This window comes from Mastomys coucha, unplaced genomic scaffold, assembly GCF_008632895.1.
Source record: "Mastomys coucha isolate ucsf_1 unplaced genomic scaffold, UCSF_Mcou_1 pScaffold5, whole genome shotgun sequence".
NCBI classification, from domain to species: domain Eukaryota; kingdom Metazoa; phylum Chordata; class Mammalia; order Rodentia; family Muridae; genus Mastomys; species Mastomys coucha.
This window is the reverse complement of record NW_022196911.1, coordinates 80578672-80603603: the sequence shown is the minus strand read 5'-3', so window position 1 is coordinate 80603603 and position 24932 is coordinate 80578672. Positions and strand designations below refer to the sequence as shown.

At 49.6% G+C, this 24932-nt stretch overlaps 1 protein-coding gene across 2 annotated transcripts; it reads left to right on the top strand.

Annotated features, from left to right (window-relative positions):
* The first annotated feature begins 201 nt into the window (after positions 1 to 201).
* Positions 202 to 16942, top strand: Mrm1 (mitochondrial rRNA methyltransferase 1). 2 transcript variants are annotated; one of them, XM_031353345.1, is made up of 5 exons: positions 202 to 896; positions 1040 to 1133; positions 4844 to 4976; positions 5073 to 5192; positions 16264 to 16942. In XM_031353345.1, the coding sequence occupies exons 1-5, from the start codon at positions 361 to 363 to the stop codon at positions 16419 to 16421; spliced, it is 1041 nt and encodes a 346-aa protein (XP_031209205.1). In that variant the 5' UTR covers positions 202 to 360; the 3' UTR covers positions 16422 to 16942. The 2 variants fall into 2 exon arrangements, with proteins under 2 accessions (XP_031209205.1, XP_031209206.1); XM_031353346.1 differs by lacking the exon at positions 16264 to 16942 and adding an exon at positions 5329 to 6781.
* The last annotated feature ends 7990 nt before the right edge of the window (positions 16943 to 24932 follow it).

Below are 24932 nucleotides of genomic sequence, written 5' to 3'. Positions count from 1 at the left end.
CATTTTCATAAGTTGGTCTTTGCGGATGAGTAAGTGAACGCGGCTATCCCAGCCTCCTAACTTCTTTCTTCACCAGGAGCAGTCCAAGGCTGTGCTCAGCATCAGCACGGCCTCCAGTGCGAGCCACTCCTGTAGGGGGCGCTGTGGGGACGTGGTTGCCGCCAAGCGTGCGCGTGCGTCATCGGACAGAGGGCTGGTCTTCCAGAACCCGGAAGCTGGGGACCCACGTGGGAGTCTGGGAGGCGACCGTCTTGGCTCTAGGGTCAGGTTGTGAGCAGTCCTTGAACGGGGACGAAGTGTGGAAAGCCAACGGGTCCTCCCCAGCTGTCTGTCAGTGGAGTCCCGGGCGCTGCTGGAGCAATGCGACTCCTCCGGACGGTCGGGTCCTTCGATCGCCTGCTCGCCCGCTCTCTCTCCTCCGTGGCTCCGCGCGGGGTGCGGCCCGGCGGGGAGGAGCTGAGTCGCTTGCTTCTGGATGACTTGGCGCCGGCCCAGAAGCTGGAACGTCTGTTAGGTCTGTCCCCATGCCTTCTGGCCTTGCGGGCCGCTCGCCGGCGCGTGGCCCGGCTCCTGCTCCAGGCCGGTAAGGCTGGGCTGCAGGGGGAGCGGGCCGAGCTGCTCCGGGTGGCCGAGGCTCGGGGCATCCCTGTCTTGAGGCCCAGGCGTCAGAAACTGGATGCCTTGTGCGGCTACCAGGTGCACCAGGGCGTGTGCATGGAGGTGAGCCCGCTGCGACCCCGGCCTTGCGACGAGGCGGCTGACACGAGCTCAGGCGACGACCCTCAGCAGCTGTGGCTCGTCCTCGATGGGCTCCAGGATCCCCGCAATCTCGGGGCTGTGCTGCGCTCCGCTCACTTCCTCGGAGTAGACAGGGTCATCACCAGCCGGAGAAACAGGCACGGGCGTCCCTTATTTTCGGTTTGCGCCCGATCTGGAGGCGGAGCCAAGTTCCTAAGCGCCTGGTGGGGAGCCCGGGGGTGTGTAGGGCGCGGGGCTTGAGATTTCCGGGTTTAACACGGATCGTGGGGAACCTTTGCAGCTGTCCGCTTACTCCAGTAGTCAGCAAGGCCAGCGCTGGGGCTATGGAGGTGATGGACGTGTTCGCCACTCCTGACCTGCCCGGTTTTTTGCAGGTAAAGTGGGGCGAGAGGGGAAGAAGATGCGATGAGTCTAGCTCGGGCTCTTAAAGCTACCTCCAGCTAGCAGTGAATTAGGGGGTGGAGGGAGAGAAGGGATGCGGTGCATTGATTCCTACGACCTTCTAAGTCCCACCGCGAAAGATCCCAGGGCCTTTAAAATAGAGCATCGTCTGAAGTTAGGGATTTCCTCGCCCTCGTTTACTTTACTACACGCCTTGGCCACCTGTGCCGGCGAGTCCATGTCTGACACCCGGGGGATTTCAGAAGTATTCTAGGGAGCTGGTGGGCAGGAGCGGTGGGTACCTGGAATAGAAGCTCAATTTGAAAGCGATTTAAACAAGGCTTTGCAAGGGACGAGCTGTAGTGTTCTTTAGCAGTGTGTTTCCTGGCTAGACCCTAGGGGGCAGCATTGCCTGGCATTTGGCAGTCCCTCTGACCTCTGTCCTTCCATGGTTCCCACCCCCATCCCACAGTGAGAAAATAACTAACCTTGAAAAGAGGCGGAAGAAAGCTGCCTAATAAACTTATATTCGAGCCACGTGCCTAGCTTCAGGTTTTCCAGTAACCATGCAGGCATGATGACACATGTCTATCATTCCAGCTTTCAGGAGGTGGAGACTGGAAGGTCGTTCATTTCAAGTCTAGTCTGGGCTACATGAGACCCAGTCAAACAAAACAAGACAACAACAACAAATCTAGAAAACTAAAAAGAAACATAATTTTATCCAACATACCACAAATATTATCATTAAAACATACATTTTAAATATTAATGAAAAGAAAATTGAGACAGGTTATTGTGTGGCCCAGGCTGGCCTCAGATCCCTCAGAAGTCCTCCTGCATCAGCCTCCTTTATAGGTGTGTGTCACCATGCCCAGCTTAAACCCCGTTTAAAAATGTTTATACATAATACATCTCAATCTGGAATAGCCATATTTCAATCCTTAATAGTCACTAGGGCTGAAGAGATGGCTTAACAGTTAAGAGCACTGACTGCTCTCCCCGAGGACCCAGGCTTGATTCCTAGCACTCACATGGTGCCTCACTACCATCTATAACTCCAGTTCCAAGGGATCTGATGCCCTCTTCTGGCCTCCCATTGATCCCATGTGGTGCACACACTTCCGTGAAGTTAAACCTTCATACATGTAAAAAAAAAAAAAAAAGAAAGTTAAAATCTTTAGGAAGTGGTCAGGTATGCCCAGTGGTTTTCATACTTACCAGCACATGTCTAGAAAGCATGTCTGGCTTCATCTCGAAGGCTGTCCCACTTCTGAGGAAATGGCTGAGCCTGGTGGGAAGTAGAGTTCTCTCATTGCATCCCACACTCCTTGCGGGCAGCTGGGCCGCAGAATTGTTCCCACCTGTTAGGAGGGAAGGGCTGGAGGCGGCAGCCAGCCCTGTACTCCACCCACTGCCCACCAAAGCCTGCTGCAGCAATACCAGCCCCACTGCAGCATGCCAAGAATGTTCTGTGTTCATCTGACTTCATGCCAGTCAGAGCCTTACCCTCATACCCAATCAAAGCCCTGGACTGTCACACTACCCTTCATGTCACTTCAAAGGTCTGTTCTTAGTTCTCATGTACTTGACAGGTCCACAGCATCTAGCACAGATAGTCATTCCTGGTTTTGCTTTTTTTTTTATAATCACTTTTTTTTTCAGCGTTAGGGATCAAACTCAACTTCTTACCCTAGGCAGACATGAGCCACAGACTCGCCCACTCCCCCTGGCCTTCTCTCTGCCTATGCACTCTTCTGTAGGTGTCTCTTGTGAATTCTCTTCCATCCCATGACCTCCCAACATTGTCATGTTCCAAGTCTCAGGCCTTGGATCTCTTTTATGTAAATTGGCTTAATGTTTTTTTTTTTTTCCTAATCTAGTTTCATAGTGTCATTTATTCCCTTGCTTTAGCTTTTTGAGAAAAGGATTGGCTGTGTAGCCAACCTCAGATTTATAATCCTCCTGTTTTAGCTTCTTAAGTTCACATGTGTGTGTGTGTGTGTGTGTGTGTGTGTGTGTGTGTGTATGTATGCAATCATGTGGGTATGCCTGTGGATATGTGTGCTACAGTGTACATGTAGAGGTCAGAGAACAACTCTCTGGAGTTGGTTCTTTCTTGCCATGTGGGCTCACATTTGGTAGCCAGTGCCTTTATGCAACGAGCCCTTTTGTGGCTTAAGCTCCCACATTTATTTATTTATGTTTTGTTGTTTTGTTTTTGTTTTTGAGACAGGGTTTCTTTATGTATCCTTGGCTGTCCTGGAGCTCACTCTGTAGATCACTCTGGCCTTGAACTCACAGGGATCCGCCTGCCTTCTGAATTCCTGATTAAAGTTGTATGCCACTACCATCACCACCCCCATCACCGTCAGATTTAAACTCCCGACTTTCCATACCCCAGTTCCAGATTATTCCACTTCTCTGCTACACAGCTCTCTCCCTCTTCTCCCACAGTGGGCATTTCAAACTCCCCATTTCCAGGGCTGACCATCTGTTTTTCTAGGACCTGTCCAGCTCAGTTGATCAGCCCAGACATTATCTCTTACTTCTTGATCCCACAGCTATGCCCCCAAATCCTCGTCCTTGTAGTTACTGTCACACCATCCCCATTTCTCACGGTTTCTTCTGCCACCCTTGTCCGAGTTTCCAGCTCCCTGGATTGGGGCTTGGGTCTCAGCGTGGCAGGCACAAAGATTCTGCTGAGGCCCGAGTCACACTGTATCACTTTGCTCATAACCTTTCAAAGCACTAGGTCTGTGGCACATACTTGTAATCCCAGTACTTGAGAGACTTAAGACAGGAAAGGAAGATCACCATGGGTTCAGGGCCAGCCTGGGTTCATAGTGAACTCATATCCTTTTTTTGTTTTAAGATTTATTTATTTTTGCCAGGCAGTGGTGGTGGCATGTGCCTTTAATCCCAGCACTTGGGAGTCAGAGGTGGGCAGATCTCTGAGTTCGAGGCCAGCCTGGCCTACAGAGTGAGTTCCAGGATAGCCAGGGCTATACAGAGAAACCCTGTTTCTCACAAACAAACAAAAAATATTTATTTATTTTATGCATGTGATTACGCTGTTACTCTCTTCAGACACACCAGAAGAGGGCATCGAATCCCATTACAGGTGGTTGTGAGCCACCATGTGCTTGCTGGAATTGAACTCAGGACCTCTGGAAGAGCAATCACCACTCTTAACTACTGAGCCATCTATCCCATGAACTTTCATATCTCAAAAACCAAGACAATGGCTCAACGATTTTATATCAGTATAAAAGCCCTATGTTTCCAGTGGCCCTTGAGACCTAACCCTATGTGATCATTGTCCTGCCACTTGCCAACTTAACAGTCCTTAGGTATGACAGGTGGGTGGGGCCTTTGCACCTCCATACTTTCAGATCTCCCTGTCTGGAACCTTCTCCCACTGTACGAGAGACACTCATTAGTTATCTTCAGATCTGCTTTTTGCTATCACTTCAAAAAGGACTTCTACCATCACCCTGCTGCACAGCTGGGATTTTAGTCTGTGTGTTCTTGACCCCATCCTCAGTGCCCAGAGCAATTCCAGGCCAGGCAGAGGTCCTGACTAACTTCCTAAGTTGAAGACATCTCTGAGTGAATGTGCATGTGCAAGGCTGGGTTCCTTGACCATAGCTCTGATGAAGATTCGGTGAAACAGCACATGGTGTTTTCCTTCCTCCTGTAGGCCAAGGCCCAGCAGGGGTGGCTCGTGGTGGGCACAGTGGGCTGCCCAGGTCCTGAGATCTCCCAGTCTTCCAAGGTCCCCATCACTAGCTGCTTGGAGTTCGTCTGGGACCAGCCTACTCTCCTGGTGCTGGGTAGGAAGGCTTTACCTGCTTTATATCTGCATGGGCATGTCATTTGCATGTGGACATCTGGCTGGGGCTTGCTAATGGCCATCTTGTGTTCTGCAGGCAATGAGGGCTCTGGTCTGTCCCAGGAAGTTTTTGCCTCCTGCCAGCAGCTCCTTACTATTCTGCCCAGACGCCACCTACCTCCCGGTCTTGAGTCCTTGAATGTATCTGTGGCTACAGGTGAGTCTACACCGTCCCTCTCCTCTCATTTTCTGACTGATTTATCCTGAACAAGCTTCCCCCTCTGTGCCTCACTTGTATGTGCAAACAAGTGTGCCCTGCCTATGCTGTGACCCTATCTTCCCCTTGCCTTTAGGAATTCTGCTACACTCCATTTGCACCCAGAAGAAGGGTTTCCCTGGACAGGAGACAGAACAGCTTCTCCAAGACTCCTGAGAACCCTTAGCTACATCTGAGGGACTCAGAGAAAAGCCCAGTACCCAGGACTACCATTGTGGTCAGAAAAACAGGCAAAATGTGGGCTGATATAGACTGTCTGAGATGCGCGTGCGTAGGAATCGGAATGAGTCACACATCCGTCCTCAGGCGTGGATGTAATGGGCCCTTTACTTGTAAGAGCCTGTTTACTGGCTACAGTCAGGAGACTTTAGAGACCAAAAGAAGTTTCATATCCAGTTGGAAATGATAGTTTGCTAGTTTCCAGGACAGATTAGGACAGACAGTTCTGTCCTGGATCCCAGTAGAAGTCAGGGGGCCGTCTTGGCATGCGGAGGAACCAGGCAGTCCAGTGCAGGGTGTATGGAAGGTGAGGGTGAGTTTGTAGAGGGAAGCTGAGTGGACAGGTACATATGCCAGATGCAGCTGAGCTGTCATGCCCAGTCTCTCCATTAGGTGGCAGTCTTGCTCTTTGCACCATAGTTTTGCAGCCCCTCACAGGGAGATCCCTTTGTGTGTGTATGTGGGGGAGGGAGGGGCTGGGGTGGAAGGGAGGGGATGGGGTGGGAGGGGGGAAATTTAGAGACAGGGAAAATAGCCAACAGCTTCCAGATACTGGCCAGTCCAGCCCAGTGGAGGGAACCTATAATCCCAGGCCGTTGTTGCCTTTTTGAGTGTGAGACGCTGTGAAGTCAGGGTTACTTTTGTGCAACCCTACTAGGCTTGCTCCCCTCCTCCAGGGTCCCATAAGTGGAGCAGAAGTGATATTGCCAAGTAGTGGTCCCACTGTGGGCTGCACGGTGGAACACCTAATAAGCTTTAAACAAACCAACGCAGCAGCTACTGTGTGCTGTGGGAAGGGCAGTATGTTATGGTATGTTTTGTGTTGTTTTGTTTGGAGACAGGGGTTTAATGTTCTGTGTACCTATGGTGTCCCAAACCTTACTATTTATCTGAGGATTACCTGGAACTTTTGATCCTCTTACCCCACTATGCCCAATTTATATGTTTCTGGGGATAGATCCCAGAGCTTTGTGCAAGCTGGGCATTCACTCTGCCAGCACAGCTACACCTGAGCCCTAGGCTGGATAATTCTCTGCTGTAGGAACCGTCCAGAGCATCCTGAGCGGTATCCACTAGATGGCAGGGAGTCTTTACCCCATCTGTCATTATGAAACCCAAACTGTCTCTACACATGCCCAGACATCTCTGACCAACAGCCCTGAGAGTGGGATGGGAGGACAGCAACCCTGGAATTGTAATCCTGGATGCTCATCCCAACTCTGGTGATGAGTTGCCTCCATGCCTTCTTTGTATCCTCGGAAGATGTATGCAGTAGGTGCCCAATAAATGAATACCTCCTTCCTCTGTAATCTCCCTGGGGTTGATTTGTAGGATCCTAACAGCTATATACACCTACTACAAATTCAAATCTGTTTACAAAGGACCTGTAGTAGTAGCTGTTTGGGAAATACCTGACAAAAACATCTAAGGGAAGGGTTTGAGTTTGAGGAAATACTGTCAACTCGTCATACCAGGGAAGACAGCAGCAGGATGGGTGGGAGGCGATGCACCCCATCGAGGCAGGAAGTGGGGTGAATGGTGCTGGTGCTCAGCGCCCTTTTCATTTAGTCATGGTGCTCCCCACACTCAGGGAGAGTCATCCCATAGTCCTCCCTGGAGCACCCTCACAGCCATGCCCCGAGGTGTGTCTCCCAGGTGATTCCAAACCCAGGCAAATAATAAAGATGAACCATCACAGGGCCCACGATTGCCTGAAAGCTTTCCTCCCAAGAAAGACAGAAAACCCTTTTGTCAGCGCCCTTCCCCACCAGCGATCTTATCTTGAGCCGTGTGTCCCCAACTGCCACAGATGCTCCAAGGACCACTGAGCTGGAGCCCAACAATGTGCTGCCTCACTCAAGAGCCTACGGCAGGATTTGATTTTTGTTTTTTGTTTTTTGTTTTTTCTTTTGTATTGTTTTGTCATTTTTATTAACTCATATGTTTTTTAACATTGCCTGTGCCTTGGAGCCATGGGGTAGGGAAGTGAGTGGCTGTTAATGCTCAGGGACACCAGATCAGTTAAATAACAGTCTCCTGGGACTGGAGAGATGGCTCAGTGGTTAGAGCAGTGGCTGCTCTTCCAGAAGTCCTGAGTTCAATTCCCAGCACCCACGTGGTGGCTCACAACCATCTATAATGGGATCTGGTGTCCTCTTCTGGTATGCAAGTGTACATGCAGGCAAAATACATAACTAAACCTTTATTTATAAATAAATAAATAAATAAATAAATAAATATCTCCAGGGAAGGAGCCCAGTGACACTCTTGTCTTTGCTTCTTTCTCTTACTCTCAAGTGTGTGTGCATGTGAATATGAGTGTATGTGCATGTGCATGTGTGTGTGCACATCACAATATACATGTGGAGGTCAGAGGACAACTTGCTGGAATCAGTTCTTCTCTTCAACCATGCGGGTTCAGAGGATTGAAGTCACCAGGCCTGAAGACAAGTGCTTTTACCCACTGAACCACCCAGCCTGCCCCACTTTTTCCCTTTTGGAGGTCCCGGGGATTGAACCTAGGGCAAACACGATCACTCACCTATATTGTCAGCTGTCTTTATTTTTTAGAAACAGGGTCCCTGGCTGGTCTTGAATTTATCCTCTAGCCCAAGCAAGCCTTGGACTTGCATTCCCCCTGACTCAGGCTCCTGAATAGCTAGGATAACCAGCCTAATGCATTTCTTTCTTGCTTTATTATCTGTATTTTATTATGTGTGTGTCTGTGTGGATATGAGAGCCTATGCCTTCAGAGTCCAGAAGAGGGTGAACCAGCTACAGGTGGTTGTAAGATGCTGGCCATGGGGGCTAGGAACCAACTCAGGTGCTCTGCAAATCATGCTATACACGGAAGCAGCTCTTAAGCCCCTCCTTTTCCTTTCTTTTGTAAATGTTTTAATTTTGCTGGTGCATGACAGCACCTGCCTTTAATCCCAGCACTCCAGAGGCAGAGGAAGGAAGATCTCTGTGAATTCAAGGCCAGCCAAGTTTCCAAGTTCCAGGACAGCCAGGGATACACGTTTCAAACAAAAACAAACAAACAAAGTTTTAATTTAAAAAAGATGTATTTATTTATCTTTATGTAAGTACACTGTCCCTGTCTTTAGACACACCAGAAGAGAGCATCAGATCCCATTATAGATGGTTGTGAGCCACTATGTGGTTGCTGGGAATTGAACTCAGGACCTCTGGAAGAGCAGTCGGTGCTCTTAACCTCTGAGCCATCCATCTCTCCAGCCCCAGTTTTTAATTTTTTTATGTGTGTGTTTTTGTGTCTCTGTGTCATGTACAATGGGTCAGTATTTTTTAAAGGTCCCTCGTTGGTGTCATGCCTCTTGAGTTCAGGAATCACTGGCTTGCTAGACACGGTGGTGCATGCCTGTAATCCCAACCCTCGGAGGCTGAGGTAGCAGGGTGCTAGAGTTTGAGAGTAGCCTGTTTTGCATAGGCAGTATCAGACTATAGCAATGCCCTGGTTTTGTTTGCTTGTTTTGTTTTTAAAGGGGGAGGTGTTAGTCCCTCTTCATGGATGGATCATTCTTAGTGGCTCTCAGAATGATCTTGTGTTGTGCTTACCATAACAGGCTTACCTGAAGTGCAACCTGTAACGAAATTAAGCTGTCCTGCACCCTTGGCATTAGGACTGTTTATATTAAGAAGGTTGGGAAAGCACCCCAAACCTTGGGTTCTGTGTGCCCATGAAGACTTCGAGGGACTCCCTCTGTGTGAACTGAAGTCCTTAAGAGATTGTCTAAAACTGTGCTGGCTAGTTTGTTTGTTTGTTTGTTTTTGTCAACTTAATACAAACGAGAGTCATCTGGGAAGAGGGAACCACAACTGAGAAAATGCCTCCATCAGATTGGCTTGGAGGCAAGTCTGAGGGCCTTTTCTTGATGAATAATTGATGTGGTCCTAGGGTGCATACTACAGCAAACTGGGCTGGAGAAATAGTTCATCAGCTAAGCTCACTGGCTGTGCTTCCAGGTTCAACAGCAGCTCACAGCCATCTGTAACTCCAGTCTTAGGGGATCTGACACCCTCTTCTGGTACCAGGCACCCACGTGGTGCACAGACACACACATAGGCAAAACGTTCATACATATACAAGTAAAAAGAAATCTTTTAAAAAATGCAGGCTGGGCTGGAGAGATGGCTCAGTGGTTAAGAGCACCAACTGCTCTCCCAGAGGTCCCGAGTTCAATTCCCAGCAACCACATAGTGGCTCACAACCACCTGTAATGGGCCTCTGGTGCCCTCTTCTGCTGTGTCCGAAGACAGGGACAGTAAACCCATACATGAAATAAATAAATCTTAAAAAAAAAAAAAAAATCCAGGTCTCGGTTTTCATGGTCTATAAGATGCAGATGTGATAGAATGTATTGCCAGAGTGAAGGAAAGGCCACGCCCACCTCTGGAGGACATTGCTGTTCCCTAGTGCACCAGAGGACATGCCTGGGGGTCAGGGCACTGGGATGTGCTTCTCTTTCATCCTGGCCTCAGTTTCCCTAGAGGCTCAGCTGCAATAACAATGATTTACCCTGGGATTCTGGGAGCAGTTGGGGAAGGGCTAGGGTCGAAAGAGTATTTACAGAATTTCCTTTTGGCCAGCTCCCTCCCAATTCCTCTCCATCTCAGGAGGGCTGGAAACTAATTTAGAATTTTCTCAGTAGCTGAATGGATCCCACTCTCTCTCGACACCCCTCTTTACTCTCACCTGGCCTCCCAGACTGGAATATATATATATATATATATATAACTGGAGGCTATATTAGTCAAACCTTCCCCCAAGCCTGGGGCTCTAAACTAGATCCCACTATGGCCCCTGTAGGGCCAGACACCAGGGATCCCTACAGTTTGTAAATGTAATCAACCTTGAGGTCTCTCACTTCCACAGGTGCAATTAGCATTCCCATCTGCTAATCCCTGATTAATGATGTTTACAAACAGGGACTCTACTCAGCCCCCAGTCTCTCCTTCCCCCAGCTGGGAGGTGGGGTCTTCCCAGAATGCCCCTCCCTTCTGGAGACCCCTCCTCCCTTCTCCCTCCTTCTCCAGGCAGTGGAGCATTTTACTTCAGTGCTCACTGAACAGCTGGCAAGCAGAGAATGGACAGGAAGCATTAATGGTGGGGCTGGAACCCTGGCACCCTTCGTTCTTCTCCCTCCCTCTGGAACTTCAAGGACACGTGGGCATGCGGCCTTTACTTCCCACCCCAGCCTGCCTCCCTGTGTGCCGTCCTCGGTGGGTACATGCCAGGTGCCCTGTACTAAAAGCACAGAGAACAAATACCTTTCAGTGTAACTAATTTTATGTAGGCAAGATCTCATGCAGCCTCAAGCTCACTCTGTAGTCAATGCTGGCCTTAAATCCCTGGCTGCTTCTGCCTCCATCTCTGAAGTGCTTGGATGATAGGTTTCTGTGATGCTGGAGATCAGCCCCAGCTGGGCCTAGCGCATCTTGAGTAAACACTGTACCATCTGAGCTGTATCTTCAGCACCAGCCTTGAACTCACTGTCTCCCTGCCGCAGCCTCCCAAGTGCATTATAGGCGTGCACCACCATGCACTGCCTGGTGACCATAGAGTCTAGACAGTTCCAGGTCTCCATGTTGGCTTTGCTTTAGCTTCGTTGCTTCTTCTGTAGCTTGTGCAAGACCGGGCTTATGATATAGGCTTAAACTATATAGGTTAGAGGGGAGGATTCATAATCAGATATATGAAAGAGACTTAGCACAGTGCACAGGAAATACTAGGTGCCCAATAAGTGTGAGCTTTGTCCTGCAGTAAAAATAACAACGATGAAATGGGGCTTCAGAAGCCGCAAGATGCCCAAGGACCCCTCCCTCTCTCCTCACCCTCTCCCTGGGGAGAAGGGCAGGTCCTAGCTCATTACTGGTGGGGGCTGGGGTGGAGGTGTCAGATTGGAATCACTCCTGGGTCTGTTCGCAGCTTCCCTGTTTCATTAACACCTTCCCGGGGGTCTTTGGGCTCATCCTGCTGGGGGAAGCAGTCCAGAAAGTTCTGACCACCTCCTACCCAGCCTGAGCCCGGTGGTCCTCACTTAAAGGACTATGCTCCAGATATGCACTGAAGGGTCTCACAGCAGGGTAGGCTGGCCACTGACCAGGAATCCCAAGGGTCCTGAAGGTCTGGTCGGGAGACACAGCAACTGGGGTGGCCCATTCCTTCCCCTGTCAGCCTCTCATCCAGAGGTTTTCATCAATCCACTCCTAACCCTACCCACCCCCCAACCCAGGATCACAACCTGGTTCTTTCCTTCAGAATCCTCAATGTGAATGTGGCTTGCACCTTAGGTCCCATTCCCACCTGCCTTTCGGATGTGGACAAGCCTCTGAAAATTGCTTATCATTTGCCTCTTCTGTAAAACGAGAAAACCAGGGGGCTGCACAGTGCTCTATGAATGGAGAGCTTAGTAGTTGCTGGCAATGGCCATTATTTCGCTCTGGGCAGAACTTTGTTTAGTGGATGAGGGTGGAGGTGAAAGAGTAAGGCTGGGCGGTCAGCTCTCCCTGCTTCTTTCTAGATTGGAAAGGTGTGGGATGGGGGTGGGGCATTGCTGAGTTGAGACCGGTGTGCTCCTGAACAAAGCTCCCCTCAACTGCAGCACCAGAAGGGTTTTCATGGACACTGGCTCTCTCCATCACAGAATCCCACTTAGGAGGACATCCTCACTGGCTGCTGGGGACGGGAAGGGCCAGCCCTCCTTTCTCCTTTGCTGGCTCCTTGCTCCTCAGGCTTCTCTGGTTTTTAACGGAGGTCGGTGACTATCAGAAGGGAGATTTCTTGAAAAGCAGTTGGCTCTGCTTTATTACCAACCTCAGATACTTTCCACAAATTGGGCAACTTTCCTTAAAAAGAGGAAGTGAAAACAGGAGGCCTGGGCCCTTCTTGCAAATGTTTCTAGGGCCTCTGTCAGCCTCTATAGGCACACAAGGATTATTGGCTTATTATTGACTATTATTATTATTATTATTACTATTATTATTATTATTATTATTACTGTTTGTAAGTGGGTGTGAGCACGTATGAGGAGGTCAGAAGAGAATACTGTGGAGTCAGTTCTCTCCCACTTTTACATGGATTCCAAGGATTGGACACTCAGTTCTATCAAGCTTTTGCTGCAAACAAATATAGCTCAGGCTAGCCTAGCCTTAAGCTCACTATGTAGCTGAGGATGACCTTAAAATTCTGACCCTCCTGCCTCTACTGTGCTGTGATACACCATCATGCCTGGCTTACACAGTGCTGGGGACTTTGTGTCTTGCTTGGCAAGCTATACCCCAGTCTAGTCATTCTGGATTCCAGGCCCCGGCACAGGACACCCTAGGTGTGTAAATAACCAAACAAGGGATCCTGAGATTGGACACTAACATCTTCCCTTCCTATCTCCGTAGCAGGCTGGATACTGGATGCACCACACGTTTCCCGTGAGTCTTGGCTTTCCACTTTCAGACTGAGTCAGAGGAGGGTCAGTTATCCCCAGCTGCAGCTGCTTTTGATTCTGTGGGGGAAAAAATGGGTCAGTGAAGGGGTGAAGGAAAGCACCAAAGACCTCCAAGGCCTGTGTGTGTGTGGGTCCTTCTGAGACCATCCATACCAGGGGGCATAGACAGCCCCTCCAGGAGATGAGGTGCCAGCAGGGCTGGGCAGTGTTCGAGGGGCTGCATTGTGTCTGATCTGAGCCCTGAGTCTTATTCATATCCCAAGCACTCTTACCTTGTTGGGTTTGAGATCAAGAGCAGGAGCATATGGTGATAGTGGTGTTGGTGATGATAATGGTTATGAGGCACACAGCCTTACTAAGGCTCTCCAGGACTCACAAGATGGCTGTTACTCTGTTTGGCTTGCGGATGGGACACATCACTTGCCCATGGCCATTCTATGCAATCCAAAGGGTTTCGGAGGGACAGAGGGATGGGTAGGGACAGAGAAAGATCCTCTAGCATAGCACTACTTAGGAGGGCTGCTGCTGAGAGCCAGCCACGTCTACAACCCCCTACACCTAGTCAGTCTTCATCCCTAGCCCCCAACAGTATGGAGGAGCTCTGAGTTGATATCTCAGTGCAGGGGTGGGACACCTTCCCAGCCCCTGAGGCTTCCCACTGGGCTGTGCATGGGATTGCACCAGGCCATAGGACCTGCGGTGACATCTTAGACCCACTGTGGGATACTGCCAAGAGTCTCAGTCTCCTGGAGAGCCCAGGCGTGTATGCGAATCCTGCCTTTACTTCTGGTGCTCCTTCTCTGCAGTCTAGTTTTCTTTCTTTCTTTTTTAAAAAAAGAGTTATTGATTATATTTATATGAGTACACCGTAGCTGGTGTAGACACGCCAGAAGAGGGCATCAGATTTTATTGCAGAGGGTTATGAGCCACCATGTGGTTGCTGGGAATTGAACTCAGGACCTCTGGAAGAACAGTCAGTGCTCTTGATCACTGAGCCATCTTTCCAGCCCCAAGGAGTCTAGTTTTCTCCTTGTGAACTAGAGCTTTCTCCTAGGGCCAGACTGCCATTTTTTCTTTTTCTTTCCTTCCTTCTTTCTTTCCTTCCTTTCTTTCTCCTCCTTCCTCTTCTTCCTCTTCTTCCTTTTCTTCTTCTTCCTCCTCCTCCCCTTCTTCTTGTCTTTCTCAGAGCTTTTTTCAGAGCTGCTACTTGGCCCTCTATTCATTGGCCAGCATCTCAGTCTGCCTCTGGTTTCTGGTGATCTTCATCCTGTCTGCCTGCCCTAGCCTGTTACTAGGGCTCCTTGGGGCTGCCCTCTCTCTGGGCCCACATCTGCACGCTCTGACTACCCCTTGTCTCTTTTATTTTCTCCCCTGGCTCTCATTACCCCAGGGGCTGATCAATGGCAGCCGCTGGTTATTGATCTGGGTGGGCATCCAAGTGTGGCTGCCCCAGGCCAGTATTGATGGAAAGAATCAGTATTAGGATTGGGGTAGAGTGTGGCTAGGAGCTGGGGACCATGGGGGGGGGAGGGAAGTGGGGCTCCCTCTTCCCTGAAGGGACTTAGCAGTGGGACTTCTTAAAAGCTCTACCAGGTAAGAGTGCAAGCACAGTGCTTCTGAGGACAGAAGGTCAAGGTTTAGCTCATGCTAACAAGTACTTACTGAGCACCTACTGCATGTCACAATCTTGCCTCATCCTATCCAACAAAAGGGAGAGGGGAATATCAGGATGTGGTATCTTGGTATCCTCCTGGAGCTCAAAAGGCCAATCCAGTCCATAAGTGGTCTAGGGTGGAAGGAAAGCTTGAGGCAAGTGACTTGGTTTATAGCTAAGCCACAAGCCACCCTCCAAAGGACCACTGTTTGTGACTTCTTGCCCATTAATACTGACCTTGATATTGGGCATGACCCGGGCAGGCCCTATGCCAGATGGCTCACTGCCAACTTAGATCCCATTCTCTGCAGTCTTATCAGCCAATGCTAAACACACCTGCCTGGGCCTTGTAATGCATGATAGGAGCGGAGAAGGTATTTAAACCTTCTCCACCTCAGCTCCCCAAATTCCAACTCTAATAGCCCCCAAAGTCTATTGTGTGTACCATTTCCAAGGTGATGCATAGGGGCAGGGGTGGGTAGAAGAGTGTGGGGTAGCCTCACCTAGCCCTTGGCCTTGAGAGAGAGACACAGGTTGGGTCTATCCCAAGCCAAGCTTTTCCCCCAGGCTTGACTTGGGATGGACCCAAGGGCCCAGGGCCACAAATCACTGGGGTTTGATGCAGACTTAGCCATATTCCATATATGCACATATTCACGGGTGCTCAGAGGCCTATGCAAATAGACATGACATGCAGGCAGACAGGTACAAACCTCTGCCTAAGCCCTGTGGGAAGACAGGGACCCTTGGATAAGATGCTCTCTCTCTAAAAATCCATGACATGCCCAGGGTCTCACTGCCCTAAAGGGCCAAGTTAGGTTACCCTCACACTGATATCACCTGCCATCCTAGTACCCTGCCCTCCTTTAGAAGCTGTACTGGTAGTTGATGGACTGAGATGGGAGGGAGCAAAAGCAAAGGGACCTCAGAATAGATTCAACTAACCTGGGAGAAAAATCAGTGGCCTTACTGAAATTAGCTATTTCTCCAGGATGGGCAGGGCCATGAGCAGGGCCATGAGCAGAGTTGGGAGGGCGTGGGGATTAGGAGTCAACTTCATAGTGACAGAGAGGCAGCTGGCCAGCAGACAGGCGGTGGTGTGTGTGTGTGTGTGTGTGTGTGTGTGTGTGTGTGTGTGTGTGTGTGTATGTGTGTGTTTGTCAGGCTGCCATCTCTCTATGTCCAGGGAGAGAGCTGAGCTGGCTGAGCTGGCTTGAGTATCCACAGTGGGTCAAATGGGTTCAGAATGCGGGAGTCTGAACTCCTGGTCCTCCAAAAAAGGCGAGGGGTGTAGGGAGCAGTGAGAGTATAAGGATGTGCAGCCACTGGCTTTGAGGGAGAGGTGATGCTCAGTTAATTCTGATCGCTAGAGTTCACTGAGAATGGGACAGGCCTGGGAACCTGTTACCGCAGTTCTTCAGAAAGCCTTGAAAAGGTCAGCCTTTTTCAAGCTTCAGTGACTGAGCCTCTAGATCATCACAGCCCCTTGTTCAAGTGAGGAAAAGGAGAATCAGAGACATGCCCAAAGCCATGGAGCAGGTAGGTGGTGGCGGTAGCACCCGAACTATAGTCCACCGGGTTCTAACGCCCAAGCGCCCTCCATTCTGCCACAGGCGGCCCCTGGCAGGCCCTAAATGTGCCACATCCTCATCTCCCTTCTCCTCTTCCCACCCAGGTCACCGTAGGGAGCTGCTCCAGGATTTGGGTTCAGGCTTCACATTGACAACAATCCAGGGGGACCGCCTGCAGGGGGACCTAAAACAGAGATCTTCCAGTTCAGAGGACCTGGTCAGCTATGATCCTGCTCATCCAACCTTCATATACTCAGCCTGAAGGCCCTGTGCAATATCTTACTGAAGTGATCAACTGAGTCCTTGCACTCCTCCAGTGATGGGAAGCTCACTACCCCAACTCACCCATGTTAGCTCCAGCACCTGGATGATGCTGCCTGCATCTCCTGGTGTTGTAAGTAGGCTCTACTGTAGCAACTTGAAAGGGCCTCCTGCTCAGGGGTGTGTCTGCAGGGGCCTGCTCCAAATGTAGCCTGCTCCACCTCCTGCCCCATCCTTGCACAGGGGTGTCATACAAGTTCATGGATGTGCAATGTATGTTCTCCCAGTAGCTTCTGCCCAGGAACTGGAGGCGGCTCTCTGGGTACCAGGGACAGGCCAGATTTATGGTGCTGGGAGAAATATTTAGGCCTGAGACAGTTTGGTTGTGTTAATTATGGAAATCTAAAGATAATCTATATTTAATGCTGAATTTTGTCAAATTTGCTAAAGAATTAGGGGAGCATGTGCAAATAGTGACACTTCAATGAAGAAGAAGGTGCAATTAAACTCTGAAATTTACAGTGGAATAATTGGAGAGCATGACAAATATAGTTATCAGCAGCAACTAATTAGGGGTCTGCTCGAGGTTTCTGGGCTTGATTAATCTCGCCTGGATGTTAATAAGTTATATGGGGCAGATGATACCGGCTTGCAGCTTCCTTCTTTCCATTCTCATCTAGACCAGTTGGTATGGTCATGTGATCCATACCATTCATCCCTTGGGCCTGCCTGGCCAATGGGGAAAATCGGGGTGCTGCTGTTTCTTTGCTGAGACCCACCTCTCCAGATAAGGATCTGGTGAACGAACACCATGAGCTATCCTCTCCTCACACCTCAATCAGTTGGTGAATTCTTTTTCTTTTCTCCCTCCTGTTCTTCTTCTTTCTCCTCCTATTTTCTTTTTCCTCTTTCTCTTCTTTTTGCCTTTTTTTTAAAAGATAGGATCTCATGTATTACAAACCTCCTATGTAGCTAAGGCTAGTCTCAAATTCCTGATCTTCCCATTTCTGCCTCCCGTGTGCTGGGATTACAGGCATGTACCACCATGCCCGGTTTGGTTGGCAAATTCAATATCTCACTTGAGGTTTGTTGGAACTGAAGGACAGAGGATGCAAAGCTGTCTTAGGGGCTTGCTGAGTCCAAATAGGGCAGGTCTGCCCCCTTGTACAGACGGAGCTCAGCTCATGTGCTCTCATCTTATCTGTGCAGGAAGAGACACTCAATGGCTCCCAGAATGACCTGCTATAGAGTCCACTCACAGCTTCTTGGCTCCAACACCTCTCTCCCTACCTGCTTCAGGACATGGCTGGCTGGAGTCCAGTCTGTGAGCCGTTGATTAAAGTTTAGACGGGAGCTGAGCTTCCTGCTTAGCTGGAGCACAGCTGCCAATTGAGGAGCTGCTGGTGAGCCAAAACTACCTCTTCCTTGCTCTGACTCCCTCCATCTCTTCCCAGGCCTATTAGTTCTCTCGACCTTACTGCTTTGGTCTCCCTTCAAGAGCCTCTCCATCTTTCAAGGGGTCTCTGTGTGACTAATTCCCACGAACCCCCTCTTCCACCACCTACCCTTTCCTTAGGTGTGCTCTCGACTGCCAGGGTCCACAAGGCATCCTCCGAGGAAGAGGGAAGTGTCTGTCAGCTCTGGGAGTGGGTCCTCTCCTGAGTAGTCCCTGCCGCTCCCTCCTGACTCTGTGGTACAACCCGACTCAGCTGGCAGCCACAGCTGAGACTTGTGAGCGTGGAGGAGTTGGTCTTTGTGTCTTCTATATACCAGGTGCTTCTAAACAGAAGTTCTGTGTGAGCATGTCACAGGAGGCCAAGAGCTTGCTGGACCTGCCAGGAAGGGGTGTCGGCGGGACAGGGCCTTCAAAATTTGGCCTCCTGAGAGGAGGAGGGTAGTTTGACAGCCTTAGTTTCTCTTTCTGCTTTGGGTCTGAAGAACTTTGGGATCAGGGATGATTATTTTTTAATTACATTTATTTGTTTATTATTTGGGGGGATGGCTTATGTACCACGCATGCAAGTGGAAGTTTGAGGACAAATGAGGGAGTTCTCTCCTTCCACCACGTGGGTCCTGGAAACTGAACTTAGATTGTTTGGCCTGGCCATGAGTGCCTCCACCTCCCAAGATGTCTCATCAGACCTGGAGTTATTTACATTTTTAAAGATTCTACTTACTTTATTTTTCCATGTGTGGGTGTTTTGCCCTCATTTATGAAGGTACACTATGTGAGGCCCTGCCAGAAGAGGGGTTTGAGTCCTCTGGAACCAGAGCCACAGAGACTTGTGAGCCATCGTGTGGATGGTGTGAATCAAACCGTGGTACTCTGGAAAAGCAGCAAGCACTCTTAACCACTGAGCCACCTCTCTGGCCCTCTGGGGGCTATTCTTAATCGAGTCAAGGTCTGGGTTAGATTTTTGACAAACATTAAGCCATTTCGTCTCATCCAGGGTCACCAGGACCTCAGGAGAAGGGCTGAGAGGTCATCGGGGTCACTTCCGTGCCCTCCAGCCCTCCACTTTCCAAGATGACTTGCACATCGTTAATTTTTAAAACATATGTGTCTAAGTGTCTTGCCTGCACATACCTCTGTGTAGCACATGGGCCTGATGCTGGGGTTACAGATGTTTGTAAGCTGCTTAATGTGGGAATTGAACCCCGGCCAACTGAACCTGGTTAAGGACCAGTGCTCCTAACTGCTCAGTCATCTCTCCAGCTCCATGTAGGCTTTTTTTTTTTCCTCCTTGAGACAGGATCTCATGTAGTTCCTGATCCTCCTGTCTCCAGCTGCTGAGAAGTCATGTAGGTTATAGGCTTTTATGAGTGCCGTTTCCACCCATAAAATGCATTTCCCTCCCACGCCCATCCCCACATCCACATCTGGAAGTCTTAGCTCCATTCAGCACCTCCCGACCCTTACCCGATAGCACGATTGCACGTGTCAACTCCGCGTGGTGCTTGACCTTTCAGTGGTTTTGTAGCGGCCTCGTGTGGTGTCAGACTTCGCCGCTAGAGGGCAGTAGACTCAAAGTTTGAGCCCAGGTGAGCTGCAAGCCATCCTTAGCCTGCCTTTGCTGAGCTGACGTCCCTAGGACCTCCAGCCTGAGGCCCTCACTACTGGATTTCAAAGCTAGAGGATTTGGGGACAAGGCACATTACACCAGAGCAGATCCCCTGTGAGACGTGCATGGAAATGACAAAAATAACTTTGGATGGTGCCGTCTATATTGAGGTGTCCCCAGGACAGAGTTGATTTGGCTTTCCCTCCAGATGGGGAAATGTCTTAGTCACAGCTGTACCTCGCAGAGGCTGGCTGATGGTATGTCAGATATGCAGAGAGAACTGATTAAAGAGAGGCTCAGTGCAAATTGCTGACGGAGACGTGGCCTGAAGGCGGAGAGCTGAAATTTGAATCCAGATCTCTCTGGCTTCCATGCAAATGTCTATTATTCCATCACAGCCTTTCTAGTCATTCAAGATCCTGGTTTAATCCTTGTCATTGTCACACTGAAGGCAACTAAAAATGATGCCTCGGGCCTCAGACCACATTTCCCAAACCTTCGGGTACCAGTACCCTGGCCCCTCTGAGCGGCAGCTTTCTGTAAGCAGGTCAGGTGATGGTGCTTAGCCCTTTCTTCCCAGGGCTCCGTGGAATAGAACGAGATGAAGGCTGCTGAGACCCCTCTCTAGAACCCCGTGATTTGGGGTTAGACCCTCCCTCCACTCTTGCTCTGTATCTTGAGGGCTGGGAGAGGGTTCTAAACTCCCAATGTCTCCTCCAGCCTTCTCTTGGGGAGGAAGAAGGATCTGGGGGTCTCCTTCCTCAGGAGTTTCAAGCCTTCACAGCTGCTGGAAGTGGTCCGGCTCCGTTGCCATGGTAACACGGACCAGCCGCCTGCAGGGCCGGTCCTGTGCCAGCCACATTGACCTCACTTAGGATGATTACTTTTCAGCAAATAAAATAATTATGTTAATAAAGAGGCTGTTCGTCCTTCACCACCACCCCCTACCTTGCTTGGCCTGCTTCCCATCCCTACCTGGGGCAAAAGCAGCTCCTCTTACCTTCTTACCTCCAGCGGGGGGGCATCCTGCATCCTTTGGTGAATGTGGACCGGGATCCTGCCTGGGTTTTCATTTTCAGCAGTACAAAGCTCCACCTGGCTTACCATCGCCCTCCTAGCCAACATCTGTGTGGAAGTTGCCAAGGTGAGATGCTACCTCCAACCTGTGTGCCTCGGGTGTGCTGCACAACACCAGCTAGGCCTAAAAGCTGCCATTATTAAAAAAAAAAACCTGCTTGTTGAGGGCCTACTGTGTGTTTTTTGCAAATGCCTTTGCTAAAAGACTCTCTCTATTCCTTGTGCGAACTGTGTGAGTTGGGACTTCAATACTGTTTCCCAAATGAGAAGACTAAGGAGCTAACAGACAAAATGCAGAGGCTTCACACACACACACACACACACACACACACACACACACACACACACACAGAGTTTTTCTGTGTATGTTCATGCTGACCTGCTATGGTGTGCATGTGGAAGGGACAACGTTTGGGAGTCAGTTCTCTCTTCCACTGTGTGGGTCCTGGAAATGGAACTTATGTCACTGGGCTTCAGCGGCAAACTCTGCCATCTACTCAGTCACCTCACCGGTTCCCCTATTTCTTTGAGACAGGGTTTCTTGTAGCCCAGGATAGCCCCAAACTTTCCATATGGCTACAGATGTGTGCTAAGTAAACACTCTACTAACTGAGCTATATCCCCAGCCCCAAACAATAAATAGGGCGCATTACATGGACTAAATTAAATATGGGAATTATATGACCTTACAACTTTATTTCTTCCCCTTGAAACAAGGTCTTATGTAGCTGAGGCTAGCTTTGAACATGTTATATAGCCGGGGATAACCTTGAACTTCTGATCTTCCCACTTCTGCCTTTGGAGAGCTGGATAACAGGAAAGTACCACCCTGACTAGTAAAGATGTGCTAAGCCTGGGAACCTGGGAGTCCATTCTGCAGGGCTTCTATTTTATGTGGTTCTGGGGATAGAGTCCGGGATGTTGTGTGTATTAGGCAAGCCATCTACCAACTGAACTCTGTTTCCAGCCATGTCTTTTTTTTTCTTTAGAGACAGGGTTTTGCTGTGTAGCTGGGGATGGCCTCAAACTCGAGATTCTTTTTCCATGGCTTCCCAAACGTTGAGATTACAGGCATACAACACTCCAAGTCTAACGAATAGGTACCTCGAAACCTGGGCCCTCTGTATAGGCAGTCCTAAGAGAAACAAATCCTGCTGTGGGCTCAGTGCTGGTCAGAGTTTCCAGAGAGGAAGAGGGGAGCTACAGTGGTCAGGAGTGGAGTGAGGGAGAGGGAATTAAATACCTGCAGAAGATGGAGATGGACAACATACTGCCACAGGCACTCTGACAGCTAGACAGTGGTGGCCACCCATGTAGGAGAGGTGGGGAGACTGGGCAAGGAGGCCCCTAGGGACAAAGAGGGATCAACTGGCAATTACTGGTATTCTGACCAGTAGCTGACATGTTCCAGCTGAGTGTGGAGTACACAACATCCCTTATCTTCCAAGACTCTCATTACAGCCCCATTTTACAGATGAGGACGATGAGGCTCCCAAGCACTGAGTGAGTTTGTCAAAGTCACACACTGGACATGGAGTTAGGATTCAAACCCAGATCTGCTTGGCCTCACTGTCTGCTCTCATTGCTCAGTAGACATTGTCAGAATGACTGAGAGACAACACTCATGTCCCTTATTTGAGTCTCTTGTTAAGACAAAGACTTGCCAAAGGGGGTTGGCAAAATTTGGGCCACTTGGAAATTTATTTTTCCACCTATAAACAAAATAACACACTGTTGTGCATCTTAGGCCTCAGCCAGTGATAAAAGTTGGGGCTTTGTCAGGGAAACATTATAATTGAGAAAATCGAGAAAAAAAATTTATTTATTTATTTAAAAAAAATTATTTATTTATTTAAAAAGTTACATTTATTTGTGTGTGGGGGAGGGTGGGACACATACACAACACACAAATTGCATTCATTTATTTGTGTGTGGGGCTCAGAGGACAACTCCTGCACGTTGGTTCTCTCCTTTCACCATCTCTGTTCCAGGAATGAAACTCAAGTTACCAGGCTTGGTGACAAGTGCCCTTTGCCCCTGAGCCATTTCACCCACTCCAGAACAAAGCTTTTCAACAGAAAGGGTTGTTCACTGAATCTTGCTGGCTCTGTGACTGAAGGAGCTCTGTCATCTTGATGTCCTGTCAGAATCTACATTTGGGTCCTTTGTAAAGATGTGTCCCAGTCTAGTAGCTCTTCCTCTTCCGCCCTTTGGCCCTGAGTAACATCCCACTGATGGAGACAATGTGCAGGCTGGGTCCTGAGCTGGAGCTGCCTGCCAAGTGCACTAGGTGGCGCTCCGATACTGGCCAATGCTCAGATTGCGCCACGGACAGTGGGCAGGGTGGGCACAGCTTAGGAAGAAAGCAGGTCTCACTGGGCCTGAAACCCAGGACTAGAGCTATGCCAAGGGTACCTGGACATAGATGCCAGGTTGGGGACCCGAGGCTGAGCATCACTCATCCACGACTTGTGAAGCCCCGGTGTCTTTAGGTCTTAAACAGCAGCAGTGGGAAGGACACAGACACCAGCGGGAGGGGAGGGAAGAGGGAAGAGGATGGAGGAGAAAGGGAAGGAGGGAGAAGGGGTGAATGGGGTCACTGAAGAGGGGCTACATTTGTAGGGCCAGGCTAAGCAGCTCATCTGGTGTGGGGATGCTATCCTTTCGCTGATTGCTGTGACCCAGGAAGTCTTGTTGGTCTTGTCCTGAGTGTTGGGCGGTGTGTGCCTGAGGAAGTCCGAGGGAATGGGGGGGAGGGTCCAACCTTGCTCCAGGGGCAAGACGCAGACAGGCCCCAGAGATCTGGGAGGTTTTGTCCTATTTAGCTGTCTTAGCCTCGTGTCCTTGGGTGAGCCGCTGAGACTTTTTGGTTTTTGGTGTTTAAGGATCATAACAGTTGGCTTCAGAGTTTGGAGGAGACTTAAATAGGATTCGTTCTCTAGTTTGCATCCCTCACTGTGGGCTCCAATCTGCTTAGAACATCTCACATTAGAATTTAGCATTCCCTTCCTTAGAAATCGTGCTGGTTATTTATTTATTTGTTTGTTTATTTATTTATTTATTATTTTTATTTTTTTCGAGACAGGGTTTCTCTGTGTAGCCCTGGCTGTCCTGGAACTCACTCTTGTAGACTAGGCTGGCCTGGAACTCAGAAATCCACCTGCCCTTGCCTCCCAAGTGCTGAGATTAAAGGTGTGCGCACCATTGCCGGCTCTGTTTATTTTTTGTTAACTTGGCACAAACTATAGTCACCTGAAAAGAGGGAACTTCACATAAAGAATTGCCTCCATCAGACTGGCCTGTGGACAAGTCTTCGGGGACACTTGGGGGTGGTGTTTAATGATTGATGGGGGAGGTCCCAGCCCATCATTGCGTGTGGTGTCACCCCTGGCAGATGGTCCCGGGTTGTGTAAGAAAGCAAGACGAGTAAGCCAGTAAGCAGCGTTCCTCCATGGCCTCTGTTCCAGTTCCTGCCTTCAGGTTCCTGTCCTGAGTTCCTGCCCTGCCATATAAACCAAAGAAACCCCTCTCTCCCCAAGTTGCTTTCGGTCAGAAGCAAGGGAGGACAGAAAAGAAGGGCCTGCAGCCATGTCTAGCCACACAGTGTCTGCCCATCACCCTTGTAGGTCTCTCTGTGACTGTCAGGGCTCAGAGGATCCAGAGAGAACCTGAACCCTAACAACTTGGAGGAGGGAGCAGAAGGTAAGCTTGGCCAAGGGCCTCTTTCCAGAAGTCTACCCCATGTCTGGTCCAAGTAAGGAAACTGAGGCAAGGGGGCCCCCGGGGGACTGCTGTAGTTTAGACCTCAAATGTCTTTTTTTTTTTTTAAAGATTTATTTATTTTATGTTATGTGAGTACACTGTAGCTGTACAGATGGTTGTGAACCTTCACCTGGTTGTTGGGAATTGAGTTTTTGGACCTCTGCTTGCTCTGGTCAATACACTCGCTCTGGTGGCTCGCTCCAGCCCAAAGATTTATTTATTATTATACACTGTATATTATTATTGTACACTGTAGCTGATTTCAGACACACCAGAAGAGGGCATCAGATGTCATTATGCATGGTTGTGAGCCACCATGTGGTTACTGGGATTTGAACTCAGGACCTTTGGAAGAGCAGTCAGTGCTCTTGCTCGCTGAGCCATCTCGCCAGCCCCTAGACCTCAAATGTCTTACAGAGGCCTATATGCTAAGGCCCTGGCTCCCAGACTGGCACTATCAGGAAGCGATGAAACCTTTGGGAGGCGGGCCTAGGGGGCGGTCTTTGGATGTATTCCCTTGAAGGGACACTGGTCCCTATCTTCCTTACCTGGCCTTGAGGTGAACAGTTTTACCCTGCCACGTGCTCCTGGCCATTGTCATCTTCAGGAGT